Source organism: Podarcis tiliguerta (assembly GCF_965153285.1).
Source record: "Podarcis tiliguerta genome assembly, chromosome: 3".
Classification (NCBI taxonomy): Eukaryota; Metazoa; Chordata; class Lepidosauria; order Squamata; family Lacertidae; genus Podarcis; species Podarcis tiliguerta.
In genome coordinates this window covers 49,627,091-49,645,494 of record NC_139536.1, presented here as the reverse complement: position 1 = coordinate 49,645,494, position 18,404 = coordinate 49,627,091, and the positions used below count along the sequence as shown (strand labels likewise).

Sequence of the window (18,404 nt, the reverse complement as noted above, 5' to 3'; positions counted from 1 at the left end):
AACACAGATGTTTGAGATATGGCCAATGGTTGCCCCACTTTCCATGTGTTTATTCTATCTATATTGTCATCTGCAGCGAGCTATTGCATTTAGTGAATACATGTCATAAGAACCGCATGGATGTTTTGTATATGTCCTTAAGCCTGTCCTGCTAAGATGGCTATTTTACTAGGGACCAGTAGGCTGATATGCATCCAAATGCACTTTCAGGTGGTAAGGCTAGATTGTTGTTATTATTCAAAGAAGGGCTACTTGAAAAAAGCAAAGACAAATGAATGCCTTTTGTTTAAATTTCAGACTAACATGCCAGCTATGCTACTCGCATTTCTCAAGGTGTAGGGTGTTTGGGCACAATGAAGAATCACTACTTGTGCTATGTGGGAAATAACATCCACCTTGGGAATGAAGGCTGGATCAAGTTATAGGATTTAATGGAAATGACAACAACAACTTTATTATTTATACCCTACAAATCTGGCTGGGTTTCCCCAGCCACTCTGGACAGCTTCCAGCACATATAAAAGCATAATAAAATGTCAAACATTAAAAACTTCCCTGATGCAGGGCTGCCTTCAGATGTCTTTTAAAAGTCTTTATAGCCAGCCAAATCAGTGGGGTATAAATAATAAAATTATTATTACTTATTCTAAGTGGAAGGGTGGGAATGTGTACCCATCATATCCTTTAGTCAGCCTGCTAGATCCCTAAATAGCACCCACTGTCTGGTACAGGGTCTGCCTGCCCATCCTGTGTGTTGTGGCTTGAAGTGTTCCACAGTGGAAAGACCAAAGTTCCTTTTCTGCTTAGATCATGATCTCCATTGCCTCCAGACACTGCATAGATGATCCTTTCCCTCCTGGCCAAGGATTGGTTGAGAAATGGTCCATGTGCAAAGGTAAAAAAATAAAAAAAAAATGACCTCTGGATGGTTAAGTCCAGTCAAAGGTGACTATGGGATGCAGCGCTCATCTCACTTCAACCTTCCGATTGGCAAGCCCAAGAGGCTCAGTGGTTTAGACTACAGCGCCACCCAATCTCTTTTGGTCCATGTGGCCACCACATGTTATGTTGGAATTCTGAGCTTCGACGTGATTTCTGAGTTTCCTACCAATAAACACTTTTCAATCACTTAGAAAACAGCAGAGGTTCAAAACATAGCAAAACACTACACATTTTATTGCTTGGGTCATCTTGTAAGAAATTACCTATAAATACACCAGCATGGCTAAGTGCAAGAAACTTAATTTTTAATTTAAATATAATGGAAGAAAAATAAATTAACAAGTAGCAGTCTTTCAAGAAATTCCAGCTTCAAGTAAGCAAGATATGTGTTGTTTTTTTGTGGCGTCTTGCTTTTACTGTTTACTCATTCAACACAATTCCTTACTTGTTCAAAACAGGAAAAAAACTCCCAACAATTACTCTAACAAACCTGATTACTAAAATGCATTTAAACTGTGCACTTACATTTCACAAACTCCACAAAGTATAAGATGTTAACTGCTGCTTTTATGCTGGTTCGTTCCCAAGGAAACCAGTCAAACATTCCAAGTTCTATTTAAACTGCCTGTGTTTGTTAAACAACAATGCATGCGTGACCAGGCCTGATCAGAAGCAAAATCCCAGTTCCTGGATATTCCACGAGATAATCTTTATTTGCAACAGAGGATATTTTAACTTCTTAATGGTGAGTCCAACTTCTTTGTTTGAAAGGATAGCTGGTTGAAAAGTGTTGAATATAGCAAACTTTCCAAGATAGGATTGCTTGCGGTAGTTTTTTCAAGTTCTGAATTCATAATATACAATATGTGTGCATCAAACACAGTAACTTTAAGGTGTGGTGCAAAGTAAGGTAGAGATGAATGAGAGGCAGGATGGTGGTCAAAAGAGCCAAAAAAATCCCACAGCAGCAGAAAGAAGAGTTTCCAAGCTGCTTATATTGTTATGATCAACAATCAGAACAAAACTAATGCTGGATTTTTTGAAAACACAAAAATGCTTCCATGCGCTTAACATCATACAGCAGTCCTCTCAAATTAGCAAGAAAAGTGAGTTCGATTATGCACCCTTATTGAACTATTTATGCAGCTCCCCCTATAGACACATAGAGAGGGAGACTACACAAACTGAGCAGAGGTTTCTGTTCCCACTTCTCCCCAGAAATTGTAATAAAAATGAACACAAGATGCTTTTTTTAAAAAAAAATCTCTGTATTCAGTAATATTCACAACATGTATATATGTATACGTCTGTATAATTCAATTAAAATTATGAACAATTCTAAATATTTAATGTATCATACATATATTTATATGTATAATTACATATCCACAGAAGATGCCTTGCTGCATTACAGCCAGCTGTTAAAGCAGAAATAGGATTCACTATAGGACTCCAGATATGCATATGTTCTGGCTGTTTGGTTTTGCAGACTTATTTACAACTTATCTAGACCATAATAAACCATTTATGTTCTATTGTACAAACATAATTGTAAAGATTTGAGATCGTTTAAATACAAAGACTGCAAATGAATACATGAAAATATTACATACCATATACAGTATTTATAATTCATAGATGCAAAGTTAAGACCTATTTAAATTATTGCACTTGCATATTTTTTACAAAGTTTCCTCAGCATTATACATAACTTCCCACTGAACTCCTTAGATATAATAAAATTGGATAGTGTTGCCTCTGAAGTTTTTTTCTTCCCAGAACAACCCACCAGAACCTGGAAAAACATGGATCTAAATCTACAAACCAGTTACGTTATTAATGTATGGAGTAAAAGGTAAAAGTAAAGGTACCCCTGACCATTAGGTCCAGTCACGGATGACTCTGGGGTTGCGGCGTTCATCTCGCTTTATTGGCTGGGTCATGTGGCCAGCATGACTAAGCCGCTTCTGGCGAACCAGAGCAGCGCACAGAAACGCCATTTACCTTCCCTCCGGAGTGGTACCTATTTATCCACTTGCACTTTGACGTGCTTTCGAACTCCTAGGTGGGCAGGAGCAGGAACCGAGCAACGGGAGCTCACCTCATCGTGGTGACCTTCTGATCGGCAAGCCCTAGGCTCTGTGGTTTAACCCACAGCACCACCAGTACCCAATGTATGGAATGCACTCCCATATTACAATCAAGCACAGTTTTTTGGTCAGCAAACTATGAAAATTACTCTGGTGTGCTTTTGATCGGTTGTTATATTAGAACTATATTCTGTGTCTCCTAATGCCAATTTAGGGAGAATGACCTGTTGTCCTCAGAACAAATGTGGTTGCCTTACACATTGCACAACAAGGGGACCGCATCACAGTGCTTTTAAAACTTGCCAGAACCACGTGGAGACTTACAGGTCATCTACTTTTTTTTATGAAAACAAATGCCTTACATATTCTATATAGCTTTAGAACTCACTGAGCAAGTGACTCGCCGACCCGTTAACACAAACCAGAGAATACAGAATTTTGTCAAATTATGTGCTTCACAATCGATTCCATTGGTACAAGCGCTGTGCTCCCCCAGCGTCAACCATGTAAACTGCAGTGACATTGGTATGGGGAGGGGCAGCTCCTCAGCCCTGCCCCATTATGTCATCCACTGCACCATCCATTTGCATTTGTGGCCTCTGTAACCTTTTTTCCTCTAACTTCTTCCACAAATGGTTAACAGCTTGCGGCCTCTTTCAACTTTTATTTAGGCGAAATGATTCAGGGTGGCTCCAAATGTGACACAAATGACGAGCAAGCATCTACTTGCAGGCTGAAGTTTGGACTGGGACAATGCCATGTGACCCGAAAACACGCCTAATTGCAACAAAATCCCAGGAGATGGAAGGCTATGCATGTACTTAATATAAGCATGTAAATTTTACACTGTAAAAAGATAGCAGTTACGTAATACTGCCAAGAACATTAAATGACTTCAATCTACCTAACTTCTGAGACTCTTTTATATTGTAAAAAGGAATACAACTCAATTCTGGTTAAAAGTTGCTGTGGAGGAAGGGATAGAACATAAAAGGATAGATATATGTATATATACCTAAACCATAAATTAAAAAAAATCAGTGCCAATGGCAGACAAGAGTAAAGTGCATCTGCTGATCATCTGCAGGCAGCCTGCGATTCTGCCATCCATGGAATCACTGCGTATGTGAGTGCAACCTATTTCCATAATAATAATAATAATAATAATTTATTAAATTTGTATACTGCTCTTCATCCGTAGATCTCAGGGCAGTTCACAACTTAAAAATAAAGGAAAAAAACACAAAATACGTAATAGACATGAACAAAAACAAACCAATAACCCCCCCCCCCCTTTCAAATGTGAGTCATCATTATGGAAATAGGTTGCCCTCACTTGCAGATGAATAGAATAGAATAGAATAGATGGTTGGTGTAGTGCCCACACATACCAAACAACTCCTAATATAGTCATCGGGTGCATAGATATCAAGCTGCACCATATGTACCATTGCCACTACAGTGTGAACCAGCCTGAAGTCTGAATATTTGGCAATTAAAAAAAAATTAAAATATCACATATCTGGAACCGTTTCTTGCATTACTAACTCTGTCATTTTTCTAGGGTGTGTGTGTGCATACTGTGCATAGGAATGCATTGCATTAATCAGAAAAAAAAAATATAAGACATACATAGACACATACATGCAGTTGTCCGAATGAACAAAATCTGATCATACTAGTTTATGTTCTTTCTTTAATAGGGACTCGGTTCTGCTGGGCAGCAATGCCCATATATGACGATAAGAATGATTAAAGTGAATCAGCAGAAGACCTTTACCCTTAGGGCAGTGAAGTCAACTGGATCCATTCAACAAATTGGGTCTTTAAAAAGACCCCCCCAAAGCACAGATTTAAATCTAAATGTTTTGTGTAAAACAAAGGCTCAAACATATTTCTGCAATTATATTTCTGACCAGATAGTGCACATTTACATACAAACTTGTAACAGTATTTGCTGTTAAAGCAAATCTTTTTGGAAACCCATTTGATTGGGGGGGGGGGAGATAAATATTTTTGGGCTAATGCAGCATTGTGAACAATGTACTGACAGTACAGTCTGTACAAAATGTTGAACAACAATGAAAAAGTCAGCACTGTCTATTAGTCAGATAAAAACTAACAGATATTATGCTAAAGCAACATTGCCTCAAATCTACCATAGGATCTATGTATGTGAACTGTAAAAAGAGTAGTTTATTCTGCACAGGGCATTGGCGAGAACGAAGTCTGCTTCTAACAGTCCTCCATAATGGCAAGGGTTCACTCTTAATGATTGTGCTATATTTAAAGTTTTGCAGCAGCAGCAGCAGCAACAAAAAAGTACTCCGAGAATTATAGCATGTGATTCTATTGTCAAGTAACGAACTTGGCACACCAGTTCTTTTCAGGGTTATTAGACCATCTCTCAGATATCAACCTGCATAAAGATATTCTCACAGTACCTTCCATTTCATTGTCACACTGTTGAGGATACATCTAAGCAGCAATAGAAAAAGCACTAGTAAAGTGTCCCCTACCGCTTCTTCACATGCATGTCTTAAATCAGGGGCGGTGACTCTTGAGAGCTGCATTTCCTGTCGGCCATGCCTACAAGGGTTGCACTGCAGTGGTGCACATCGCCACAAAAGTAAGCAGGCCAACATGGACATGGCCATTCCACAGTCACACACACGCCACACACACATCACACACAGCATGTGATTTGTGCAGATCAGGCCTATACGTGGTGGACATTTTATGTACAGTCATTTAAATGTTACATACAGTACATAAATGGCAGCCAGGCCCATAGGAAAGTGCAATCTTGCTCCCTCGCCACTCATAGACTTTACATACCTGGGAGATTTGAGAGAACAGTGTAAGATAAAGGGGAAAGAAAAGGATATACTAGCTCAAAATTCATTCAAGTTAACAACAGAACTTGCTGAGGTCAGAGGAGTGAGGATTAAACTCAATGGCTTATTTATACATCCTACATGCCTATTAAGGTTAAAATGTTTGCACTAGGTCTGAAACTCAATTCTGCAAAGAAGTATACACTGACTTCACATAATGTAATTATTTGCAGAATAGGGGCCCAAGTTAGTACAGACCTTCATTCACAGTATTCAAGTGCAATGGTTTCCAAATCACTCTCTGGTTAAGAAGGCAACCTGCTTACAATACTAAGGAAGGTGGGTTTTTTGTTTTTGTTTTTTAAAAGCTCTCAGTTGTTTGGGAATTCAAATGGAAGGGCAGAACAGAACGCACACAGTACTAGTGACCAACGCAAAACCTAGTTTCATTTACAGTGATGGTACCATGAAAACTTCTGATAAATACGACTTTTGTCTGGAAGGTCCTGTTTTTTGTGGATTAGTTGGGATTTGGAGACTTGTCTCTAATACTTCCTAAAATATAAATTTAAATACCTGGCAGATTTCTGTTGCCAAATTTGAAATTTAAGCCCATTACTCTTACTAATGTTGACAGGAAGGCCTCTTGGTACCTTACAGGACAACTACATCTCTGCTTATCAGAGGCACATATTCTATTATTTCCAGTGTAAAAATGGGCACATATTATAGCTGATGAAATCACTTTGAAGAACCATAGGTCATACCCAGGGCTTTTTTTCAGGGAATGCACAGGAACCCAGTTCCAGCACCTCTCAAGTGGGCACCACTGCCATTGTAAGAGAACATGGGAGGTGTCCATGGTAAGCTCTGGCACCTCTTTTTCTAGAAAATTAGCACTGGTTATACATTTCAAATGTTTAACATGTTTGCAGTAGAGCAGTGTTCCATGATGTAAACAGAATAATTTCTGGAGTCTTCTATCTGGATGTTAAATTCCTCCTCCCCCCCCCCCCCCACATTTGCAGCAAGATTAATTCAAGTACTGTAAACTCAAAGATAGTTTCAGTCCCAGATATTTTCTGGTAGCGTCTGAGCTGATTGCACAGAGATCAAACATAAACATTTACAATAACAATGTGGAAATGTCCTATGTATAGCCAAGAACTCCCCAAGTGAAACTGGCATTAAATCCAGCCACAGTATAGTGTTGTAAGTACCACTGAAAATCTCTGCTACAAAGACAAAATTCAAAAGCAACACCCAAGATTTGCCTTCCTTGCCCAACAATTTTAAATTAAGGCCTCAGCAAAGTAGCCCATGAGAAAAAGGCAGTCTTATATTTACAAGCCAAGCATTTGCTTTGATAGCTCATTCTGCAATAGTTGAGTTGTCCGTCAGTCTCTCTGTACACGCTGGATCAGCAAAGAAAAGAAAGGTGCACAAGTCTTCCCAGTTAGAATTTGCAGTATTTATCCTTTTAAAAGCCTTAAAAGGTGGTGGGAGTCTCAAAGAAATTTTTAAATGTGAATCAGTCTGTAATTTCCACAGGTAGCACATCTGTCGAAGGGCTATTTGTCTGTGCTGGTATCCATCCATATGCTTCTTCTCCTCGTATCACTTTTTCCCATTGTTTAAGATTTTCCCTGGAGAGGCAAAAAGAGCCAACATTCAACATAAAATTACTTTATTTCCAAAATAAGATATCTATGGTATACAAAAGTCAGCAACAATAATATTTCATAGGGCTTGATCGCTAGTAGGCCCTTTGATTTTTTTTTCAAACCAGAAGGAGACTCCAGAATGAAACCACTCAGTTACAATTTACTGAGAAGTTCAAATCTGTTACCTTTGGCCTGAATGGGTTTCTGTCTCATTATAAGTACTAATTAGGTTACTAATACCTGGGTGTATGGGGTGTTAGGGGAGGGGTAGTAACTCTGGTGGGGAACATGTTGTGCTCCTTCTGGGGTAGTTTGTCCACCTTTGCTCCCCACCCAACACTCAGCTCTCACTTGTGGCTTCTAGAAGCCATCAGCATGCAACAGTGGCCACATCCCAGGAATGGCTTCAGCTGGCCAGGTAAACCAGGTAAGGGTGGCCGATGGGTCTCAAATCATCAGTGAGTTAGGGACTTCCCCTGCATGCAAAAGCAGGTTCTGGCTGATTGAACGGATGAGACCAATAGTGGGTCCAGCGGTTAAGAAGGCAGTGCTCTAGAGGGAAATGAGGGGTAGATAGGACTTGACAATGTAGGAAAGTAGCCCATCTAGGAGAAGGAAAACTCTGATCTTAAACCTCCACTGCTTTTTGGGATACTTTCAGGAAAAGAAAAGGCTAAAGAGCAAACACTACACAAATCCAGAGTGAAGTCCCTAAGACTGAACAGAACCCATCATTGCCTTTCACTTACCTTATTTTCCAAGAATAATTAATTTAAATGTTTTATTTTCCATCGCTCTTAAATATGTTTTTCCCCCCTACACCACGTACAGAGAGTCCTGCTAATCAAATTAATGAGTAAGCTATCACATGCTGGGAAATCAAAGTGCAATTTAACTGGGGAATCAAGTTGGAATTTAGCTATCAGTTTGTTTGTCGTGTTGGATATCTGCCTGCGGAAAAGTGAGTGTTTTTCCTGATTGCACTGAGTGATACTGCTTGATTGCTGGCTGAGTGCATACAGCTGGAACATGACTCAGAGCATGACTCACTGTAACAGCAACTCTGGCACATGTGGTGGTGTTGTCACTAAAGGGTATTTACCTTTCGGTTGCTACTTTACAGAGGCACGTTTAAGTGAAATCATGCACATTCGAAACACAATTGAAAAAGCCTGCAAACACCCTGTTCCGCCCTTGCCCTGCCTCTTTTTGTGATGTTTTCGTGTCACTTCTGTCTTTGGTGTGATGCACATATGCATGGTCATGCACATATTGGACACGCCTTAAACTGTTGCTGCCTGTCATAGTGAAATTAGCATATTCTTCCTGCTGGGGTGGAAGCATTTCAGCCCTGCCACTCTTCTAGAAGTTACTGGCAGCTTATGCGCTGAGTCCTCTGGTTTGGTGCTGCTGCTACTGAATGCCAGATCAATGCACAATAAGATCATGCACATCTACAACTTGTTCATGAATGAAGAGGCTGACCTGACATATATATTACCAAAACTTAGATGGATGGGGTGGGTGGGCCTGATCTGGGTGCTCGGTACTACACCAGGATAGATCAGAGGGTCATGAGGTGTATGTTGGCAAACTGCTCTGTGAAACACCTAGTCCCCTCCGTTAAATGCAGGTGCAGCGAGGTTTAAGAGAAAGGGGAGGCTCTTTGGAAAATCACCCTCTGAAGCGGCTTCCTCCTTTAAAAGAGGGCAGGATTAGAGTGAGCTGTAAGTGTGTGTGTGTGTGTGTGTGTGTGTGTGTGTGTGTGTGTCAAGGGAGGGGGCTGGCCAAGTGTGAGTGAGGGGAATTGGCAAAGACCTTGGCAGGTAGGCAGGGTTGGTGAAAGGAATAAGCAGGGCTTACAGCCCCAAGTACAATGATATTATTATAATTTAATTAACTGTATAATCCAAACACACACAAAAGTAAAGAAGTTACAGGGAAATGCAAGGAAAAAAAGAACAAAAAGTCAACTATGGAACATCTCCAAATCCTCTTTATTTTTGAAAGGCAAGTTAGGCTGAGAAGTGTGACTTGTCTGGTGAAGGCAATTAACTTAAGACATGTAATCAGTACACCCACCAAACATTGGGCTGAGATGGCAGTGATGGCAATATTTATTTTTTGATTAAGCTATTTTTTTACTCCACCTTTCCATAACATGTCTGAGGCAGCAAACCACACCCAAAACCAATGAAACAACACAGCAAAAAGGATATCAATGCAGAAGCACAAATCACTAAAACATCCTTTTTGAAAAATCAATTAAAACAGACCAGCAAAAAGTAAAAAGGAATTTTCCACAAACAACTTCAAAATCTAAACCCAAAAGGGTCACAATGACTTGTTATAGCCCAAAAGCTTTCTAAAACAAAAAGGTCTTAACACTCACACAAAACCATCAGAGAGGGAGCAAAGGAGCCTCTTGCCCTAGGCAGCGTGTTCCTGAGACTAGACCTAAGCAGATCAGGCCATCTCCCTAGTTCCATCTTTAGATGCTGGTGGGACACACAAGAAAACCTCCATGCTTATTTATCTGCTTAAAACATGGATATGCTTGCCACATTTGATGGGTTCTATGTTTGTTTATTTAGAAGATTTATAATTTGACCAAAGAGTGGTGTACAAGTAAACTTATAAATAAAACACGATGGTTGATACTGCTGGCCACTTCTCTTGTGCCTCCATCGATTCCATATTCCCTTTAAGTAGCAAATCATTCTTAATATGCCTATAGCTTGTCTATTTGGGTTTGAAGGATAAAACCACCACGAGGCATAGGACAAAGCATTAATAAAGTCAGAAGTGGTTTCCGTGGTGGGGCAGAACGGCAACACTAACTTCTCAGGAGGGAAAAGGGAGGGTAAGGTAGAGGGAAGGTCAGTGTTGTGCAGGCAAACTGGCAGAGCCAGTCTGGTATTCCTGCAGAAGCACCCACACTGACTTCCCCCACGACTGCACCTCTCCCTCCCAGTAAGCAGCTGTGACGTACCTGCCAGGAAGCTTGTGTTGAGGGCCCATCTCATCTACTGAGCTGCTTCTGCATTAAGTCAAGGATCTGCACATGCACTACAATTACTCAGTTCTAGACGGTATTTAGTTAACACCAGGGAGGACTGGCTACCTCGCCCCCAGTCAACTTTTATACTTCAGAAAGAATATCTAGATAGCATGTGCAGTGGTCTGCAGCTGGAAAAAGGATTCTGTGCAAACTTTTATAGCTTACTTGCAAGCTCGAAGTAGTGGCAGAGTGGAAGGGAGGATCTGTGAGAGGGTGTTATAGCAGGGCAAGGCTACAGCATTGAAGAACCCAATCTGGAAAAAAAAATCAAATAGAACAGAATAAAAATCAACATAAGCTGCATTAAGCAAATTGGAAAGGTGATGTAACAAATTTACTTGGCAGGAAAATTGTCTGGATATTTGTTATTAGCAATTCCAGTCTTATAAATGGGGGGGACGGACCCCTAGAGTAACTACTCATGGGTATGTTAACAAGCTTGCTACTAAGATTAGTAGAAAAACAGAGCTCAAGTAAGTACAGCAGTTGTACAACTTCTGAAGCCTGAACTGAAAGTTATGGTAGTGATTCAAAAATCTGAACCTTAAAAAAGAATGTCCAGTGTTCTAACACTCTTTTAGCCTTGTATATGGTTATCTGTCCATGTATTGACTCTGTCCATCTAACCCAGTATTTTCTACTCTTACTGACAGTGATTTCTCTAGGCTTTTGGGTACAGAGAGGTCATTCCTAGCACTCTTACCTGAGATAATTTTAACAAAAGAGGCTGGGGACTGAATCAGTGACCTTCTGAATGCAAAAGAAGAGCCCTCAGTTTGGCCGACCCTTCCCTATTCTCATAGGTTGGCACCAGACCTATTTTTTTCAGTATTTCCAGCTTCCAGCTTAAAACCATCTTTATATTTCCTACTAGGGTTTGTCACAAAGTCAACAGAAGATAAGCAAGTGAGTAATTTCCTTGGGTTTTTTGTTCTGGGTTTTGGGGGAGAGGGGAGATGACTCACCCACAAACTAATGACCAGACTTCCATAGAATTCCAGCCATCTTTAAGTACCTGCTTATTACAATAAGCTTTGGCAGCCCCTTCTAGTTTTGTTGGCTTCGCTCTAACATTGCCAGATTCTCCAATTTCCTCATTCCACACCAGGCCAGAGGATCCCTCAAGCCCCAGAAGCAGCTTTTTGAGAGGTCAAACATTTTTACACCTACTTGGCCCTGAGGAATTTCATCTTTCTTGTCTCTGTCCATCATAGGAATAGGTTGAATACCCAACTTCTTCATTTCATCACCCTAAAATAAAGTGCAAGACCAAAGAATGGGTTATTCCAGGTTATTTGGTCCAAAAATGTTTCTCATGTATATACAAACAGGTACTTAGAACTCAATATATTAATATCAGTGGCTTGGGATTAAGAAAAACAACTGAAGGAAATGATTTTTCAGCACAGAAAACCCCAGCTGGATCAGACCAAGGAGAAATCTAGTCCAGCCAGTTAGGTTATCTCCAGAAAGCCCACAAGCAAGGCAAGAAAGCAATAACCCCTCCTATGTTGTCATCCCGCCCACCACCCAGTCCAGTCACACCCTGGAGTTTTTATTCAGGGCCATATTGACCCTAAATTTGACGTTTCCAATATCAAACAGCTACTGTGGCCAATATCTGCTGACAGTCCTTTCCTTCATGAATGTGTTGAACCTGATAGATGGGGTCAAATGTACCTTGACAGCACTGGGGTGGTGGTGGAGGGGATTTTTGTGTGAGAAACAGAGTCTCTGCGACTCCCATGTCCCACAAAAATCAAACAGGAAGAAAAATGTCCATGTCCCAATGCAAAGACATAGTTCTCACAGATTCTCACAAATTGCCAGTGGTGGCTGATATGGATGAGCGATCTTCCATATTCTACAAACTCTAGATCTCAGTGAGGAAGGTACTAGTCTCATCTTGTCCCTGAGCTGCGAGTATTGTAGATGTAGGAAGCTTTTCTGTGAGGAGAAGCATTCAAACGTGTGCCCCCACCTGCAATCTGCTGTGGTACATACAGGCTCTTTGTTTGCAAGAGCTAGGCTTAAAACAGCTGCTTTAATTCTTTCCAAATAGCTGTGTGTGGGTGAGGCCAAAAAGAACAGCGGTCTGGGTGTTCCCTTGGATTCGGCTTTCTCACTAAAGGCCCAGGTGACCTCTGTAGCAAGGAATACCTTTCCTCAGCTTCAGCTGGTGCAACAGCTGAGGCTGTCCCTGGACCAAGGTAACTTGACCACAGTAGTACAGGGAGTGGTAACTTCAAGACTGGATTACTGAAATAAACTCTGTGGGGAGCTTCCCTTGCTGTTGGTTTGGAAGCTGCAGTTAGTGCAGAATGCTGCAGCATGATTACTGACAGGAGTGGGATTAAGTCAGCATTATACCTTTACTCAAAGATCTACACTGATTGCTGATTCACTAGTAAGCCAAATTCAAAGTTTTACTATATAATATATAAAGCCATAAGGTTGCTTTGTTTCCTGTGTGTCTCTTCGAACACTCCACTCTATGGAACTTGCACCACATATGTAATAAGTATTTCAGTGTGAGAGCTCCTGTGCTTTGCTGCTCCCTGCCTATAACAGTAGACAGGTACCCTTATTGTACTGTTCCATATGCCTGCTAAAACCTTTCTGTTCAAGGAAGCCCATCAGGACATCTGATTGTTTAGAAATACACAATCGCTTTCAGGTCCTCTCCCCTAGCATGGAAGACGAAGAGCAGACTCCATTTGAGGATCTCTCCCTGATTACAGTCGATCAGGTATATGAAGATGAACAGCAAAGTCAGTCCTCAGAGAATGTGCAGGCGACCTTGGAACGGACCACTCACGGAAGAACCCCGACCAAACCTAAGAGGAGGCGTGTAGTGGTGATAGGGGATTCCCTACTGAGGGGAACAGAAGCAGTGATCTGTGGGCCTGACAAGATGTCTCGGGAAGTGTGCTGTCTCCCCGGGGCTAAGATCCAAGATGTAACTGAACGACTGCCAGGAATCATAAAACCCACTGACAAATACCCCTTCCTCTTGGTTCATGTGGGAACCAATGACACTGCAAGCAATAGCCTCCAGAAGATCAAAAGAGACTACGAGGCTCTGGGCAGGAAATTGAAGCAATTAAATGCACAAATCGTCATCTCATCTGTCCTCCCAGTTGAGCGACGTGGCCCAGGGAGAGAGGGGAAAATAGTGGAAGTAAACAGCTGGCTTCGCAAATGGTGTAAACAGGAACGGTTTGGATTCTTAGATCACGGACTGCAGTTTCTTGAAGATGGACTTCTGGCAAGTGATGGGCTGCACCTCACAACGGTTGGGAGGAATGTTTTTGCCAAAAAACTCAGAAACCTCATCAGGAGGGCTTTAAACTGACTAATGTGGGGGAGGGAGACAGTGCTCCTGAAGGTAGGAGTCTATCAATTGATGAAGATGATCATCCAAATGTCATAGACCAAATGGAGCAAACAGCAAGCAGACCTAGTGGTGGGAGGAAAGAATCCTTAAATAAGAGACACGGGGGAATGACTAATGAACTTCAATGTCTGTACACTAATGCACAAAGCATGGGAAATAAACAAGATGAGCTTGAGCTCTTGGTACAGCAAACTAAATATGACATAATAGGCATCACTGAAACCTGGTGGGATAAGTCCCACGATTGGAATGTAAAAATGGAGGGATACAATCTATTTCAGAGAAACAGACCAGACAAGAAAGGAGGAGGAGTGGCGTTATATGTCAGGGATGTGTATACCTGTGAAGAGATCCAAGATTTAGAACCTCAAAGCCAAAGTGAGAGCATTTGGGTCAAAATTAAGGGAGAGAAGAATAACAGTGACCTCATTGTGGGAGTTTACTATAGATCCCCAAGCCAAACGGAGGACATAGATGATGCCTTCCTGGAACAGATGGCCAAGCATGCAAAAGGAAGGGAGATAGTAGTAATGGGGGACTTCAATTACCCAGATATTTGTTGGATGTCAAACTCAGCCAAGAGCATAAGGTCAAACAGATTCCTCACTGGCCTTGCAGACAACTTCATTGTCCAGAAAGTGGGAGAAGCAACAAGAGGAACAGCCATTTTAGATCTGGTCCTAACCAATGTCGATGACCTGGTTAATGGGGTAGAAGTGGAAGGATCATTAGGCGCAAGTGATCATGCTCTTCTGAAGTTTACTATACAGCGGAAAGGAGCAGCCAAGCATACTAGGACTCAATTTCTTGACTTTAAGAAAGCCGACTTCATAAAACTTAGGGAAGTGCTGGGTGAGATCCCATGGACAGTAATACTAAAAGGAAAGGGAGTTCATGATGGCTGGGAGTTTGTTAAGAGGGAGATAGTAAAAGCACAACTTCAGGCAATACCAATGAGACGGAAACATGGAAGGTGCCTAAAGAAGCCAGGGTGGCTATCTAAAGAACTTTTAACTGAGTTAAGATTAAAAAAGGATGTGTACAAAAAATGGAAAAGGGGGGAAACCACCAAAGAGGAATTCAAACAAATAGCCAGCACGTGTAGACACAAAGTCAGAAAAGCTAAAGCACAGAATGAACTCAGGCTTGCTAGAGAGGTTAAAAGCAACAAAAAAGGCTTTTATGGGTATGTTCGTAGCAAAAGGAAGAACAAAGAAACAGTGGGGTCACTCAGAGGAGAAGATGGTGAAATGCAAACAGGGGACACTGAAAGGGCTGAACTCCTCAATGCCTTCTTTGCCTCAGTCTTCTCCGATAAAGAAAACAATGCCCGACCTGAAGAATTTGGAGCAAATGATTCAGCAGAGAAAACACAGCCCAGAATAACTAAGGAGATAGTACAAGAATACTTGGCTAGTTTAGATGTATTCAAGTCTCCAGGGCCAGATGAACTGCATCCAAGAGTATTAAAAGAACTGGCAGATGTGATCTCAGAACCACTGGCAATCATCTTTGAGAATTCCTGGAGAACAGGCGAAGTCCCGGCAGACTGGAGGAGGGCAAATGTTGTCCCTATTTTCAAAAAGGGGAAAAGAGAGGACCCAAATAATTACCGCCCAGTCAGTCTAACATCAATACCAGGGAAGATTCTGGAGCAGATCATTAAGCAAACAATCTGTGAGCACCTAGAAAGGAATGATGTGATCACCAATAGTCAGCATGGATTTCTGAAAAATAAGTCATGTCAGACGAACCTGATCTCATTTTTTGACAGAATTACAAGCCTGGTAGATGAAGGGAACGCAGTGGATGTAGTCTACCTTGATTTCAGCAAGGCATTTGACAAGGTGCCCCATGATATTCTTGTAAAGAAGCTGGTAAAATGCGGTCTTGACTATGCTACCACTCAGTGGATTTGTAACTGGCTGACTGACCGGACCCAAAGGGTGCTCATCAATGGTTCCTCTTCATCCTGGAGAAGAGTGACTAGTGGGGTGCCACAGGGTTCTGTCTTGGGCCCGGTCTTATTCAACATCTTTATCAACGACTTGGATGATGGACTCAAGGGCATCCTGATAAAATTTGCAGATGACACCAAACTGGGAGGGGTGGCTAACACCCCAGAGGACAGGATCACACTTCAAAACGACCTTGACAGATTAGAGAACTGGGCCAAAACAAACAAGATGAATTTTAACAGGGAGAAATGTAAAGTATTGCACTTGGGCAAAAAAAATGAGAGGCACAAATACAAGATGGGTGACACCTGGCTTGAGAGCAGTACATGTGAAAAGGATCTAGGAGTGTTGGTTGACCACAAACTTGACATGAGCCAACAGTGTGATGCGGCAGCTAAAAAAGCCAATGCAATTCTGGGCTGCATCAATAGGAGTATAGCATCTAGATCAAAGGAAGTTATAGTGCCACTGTATTCTGCTCTGGTCAGACCTCACCTGGAGTACTGTGTCCAGTTCTGGGCACCACAGTTCAAGAAGGACACTGACAAACTAGAACGTGTACAGAGGAGGGCAACCAAAATGGTCAAAGGCCTGGAAACAATGCCTTATGAGGATCGGCTAAGGGAGCTGGGCATGTTTAGCCTGGAGAAGAGGAGGTTAAGGGGTGATATGATAGCCATGTTCAAATATATAAAAGGATGTCACATAGAGGAGGGAGAAAGGTTGTTTTCTGCTGCTCCAGAGAAGCGGACACGGAGCAATGGATCCAAACTACAAGAAAGAAGATTCCACCTAAACATTAGGAAGAACTTCCTGACAGTAAGAGCTGTTCGACAGTGGAATTTGCTGCCAAGGAGTGTGGTGGAGTCTCCTTCTTTGGACGTCTTTAAGCAGAGGCTTGACAGCCATATGTCAGGAGTGCTCTGATGGTGTTTCCTGCTTGGCAGGGGGTTGGACTCGATGACCCTTGTGGTCTCTTCCAACTCTATGATTCTATGATTCTATGATTCTATGATTCTAGGACATACAATCTTAGCCCCATGTATTTCTCTATAAATTTTGATGCTTTTAATGATAATTGTTTTATATTGTTTAATGCACTTCTCTTTGGGGTTGTTGTTGTTTTTTAAAAAAATATTATTAAAGTGGGTTTATATATTTTTTTTCTAAATAAATAACGATCCACTGCATTTTTTTTACGCTGGGAAAAGGGTGAAGGAGGGAATAAAACCCCCAGTGTGAGCCCAGCAATGCTTTGGATTCTGTGGTTTGTCCACTCCAACTCCTCCCTTCCACAACTTGGTAGAATTGCTCTGTGAAACAGAAGTACTTGATGCCTCCAAACCTAAAATTAGGTTTAATGATGCACATGCCTACCGGTACATATGCCAACATATAAACAATAAGATGCACGTACCTCCGCCCAAAATTCTGCATATATATCGCTAGCTGTCGTTCTGGTAACATGCCACAATTTTGTCACAGAACATAAGTCACAAGCTGTCATCATCAGCCCAATCACACGATCCCTAGAATATAACAACTGGAAAGCTATTGTGCAGTTTAAAGAGGTAACATTTGCTATTTTGTTTAAAAATATATTCTTATATTTATGTAGCAGCAGTTAAGATTGCTACGGAAATAAGTTTGATGTTCAGATTAATATTAATCTGATTAATATTCAGATGTTGCAGGACTCTAAATCCTAGCAGCCTCGGCTAGTCTGGCTAATGGTCAAAATCAGGCATAGGCAAACTCGGCCCTCCAGATGTTTTGGGACTACAATTCCCATCATCCCTGACCACTGGTCCTGTTAGCTAGGGATGATGTGAGTTGTAGTCCCAAAACATCTAGAGGGCAAAGTTTGCCTATGCCTGGTCAAAATGATGGGAGTTGTAGTCCAGAAACAAATGGAAATACACAGGTTCCCAAACCCTGCTGTAACCTTTCACAGATCTCATTTCTAAAACTTTCTTAAGAAAAGTGGCAGAGTTATGCATTCAAGTTTTGATCTATTTGTCTGTGTAAGGCATGTCAGAGAGTAGCTCAGTTTTTGTTTCTGCAACTATACTTCTATAAAAAGTTCATATAAGATTTCATGCTTAAAGGCACTGCACAACATATGCTAACAGTTTGACTCTTCTAATGATTCCTTTATTTTTGAAGATTTATATGGACATCAATACACAGTAAACCAAAACTTTAAAGCAGATTAAAACTATGGACACTGCTAAAACAACATGACTTAAAAGTGTATTATAAATATTCATTTGCTCTTTACCTATGTGCTTGATTTTTAAGATTTAGTGATCTTGACTGGTGCAACTCTTCCAAATGTTTCCTGTTTCCAAAGTACAGAGCAAGGTCTGTAGCAATGATGGCTTTGCGGATTATTTCCAGCACCTGCTCATACTCACTAGAGCTCAAATTAGAGAAGATATTGTGGCCTTCCAGC

General features: G+C 41.2%; 2 protein-coding genes and 1 long non-coding RNA gene across 27 annotated transcripts in view; 1 reads left to right on the top strand and 2 right to left on the bottom strand.

Moving 5' to 3' along the window:
- LOC310674645 (uncharacterized protein C6orf118) overlaps positions 1-1,577 on the bottom strand; it is a 31,503-nt gene extending 29,926 nt beyond the window's left edge. For all 4 annotated transcript variants that reach the window (XM_083434183.1, XM_083434181.1, XM_083434182.1 and 1 more), the window contains exon 1: positions 1,468-1,577. The gene's annotated coding sequence lies outside the window, so the exon portion shown is untranslated. The remainder of the gene's footprint in view (positions 1-1,467) is intronic.
- On the top strand, positions 881-3,935 carry LOC310674696. The gene is made up of 3 exons (XR_014509703.1): positions 881-895; positions 1,531-1,687; positions 3,704-3,935. It is a non-coding gene; the product is annotated as an uncharacterized lncRNA (long non-coding RNA).
- Positions 3,936-6,929: 2,994 nt separating this feature from the next.
- The window catches only part of PDE10A (phosphodiesterase 10A), a 186,784-nt gene continuing 175,309 nt past the window's right edge, over positions 6,930-18,404 (bottom strand). For all 22 annotated transcript variants that reach the window (XM_083434054.1, XM_083434053.1, XM_083434059.1 and 19 more), the window contains 5 exons: positions 18,231-18,403; positions 17,367-17,478; positions 11,765-11,845; positions 10,760-10,848; positions 6,930-7,515 (listed from right to left, as the gene is read on the bottom strand). In XM_083434054.1, the coding sequence (XP_083290180.1) occupies positions 7,401-7,515; positions 10,760-10,848; positions 11,765-11,845; positions 17,367-17,478; positions 18,231-18,403 (570 nt within the window). In that variant the 3' untranslated portion in view covers positions 6,930-7,400. The remainder of the gene's footprint in view (positions 7,516-10,759; positions 10,849-11,764; positions 11,846-17,366; positions 17,479-18,230; position 18,404) is intronic.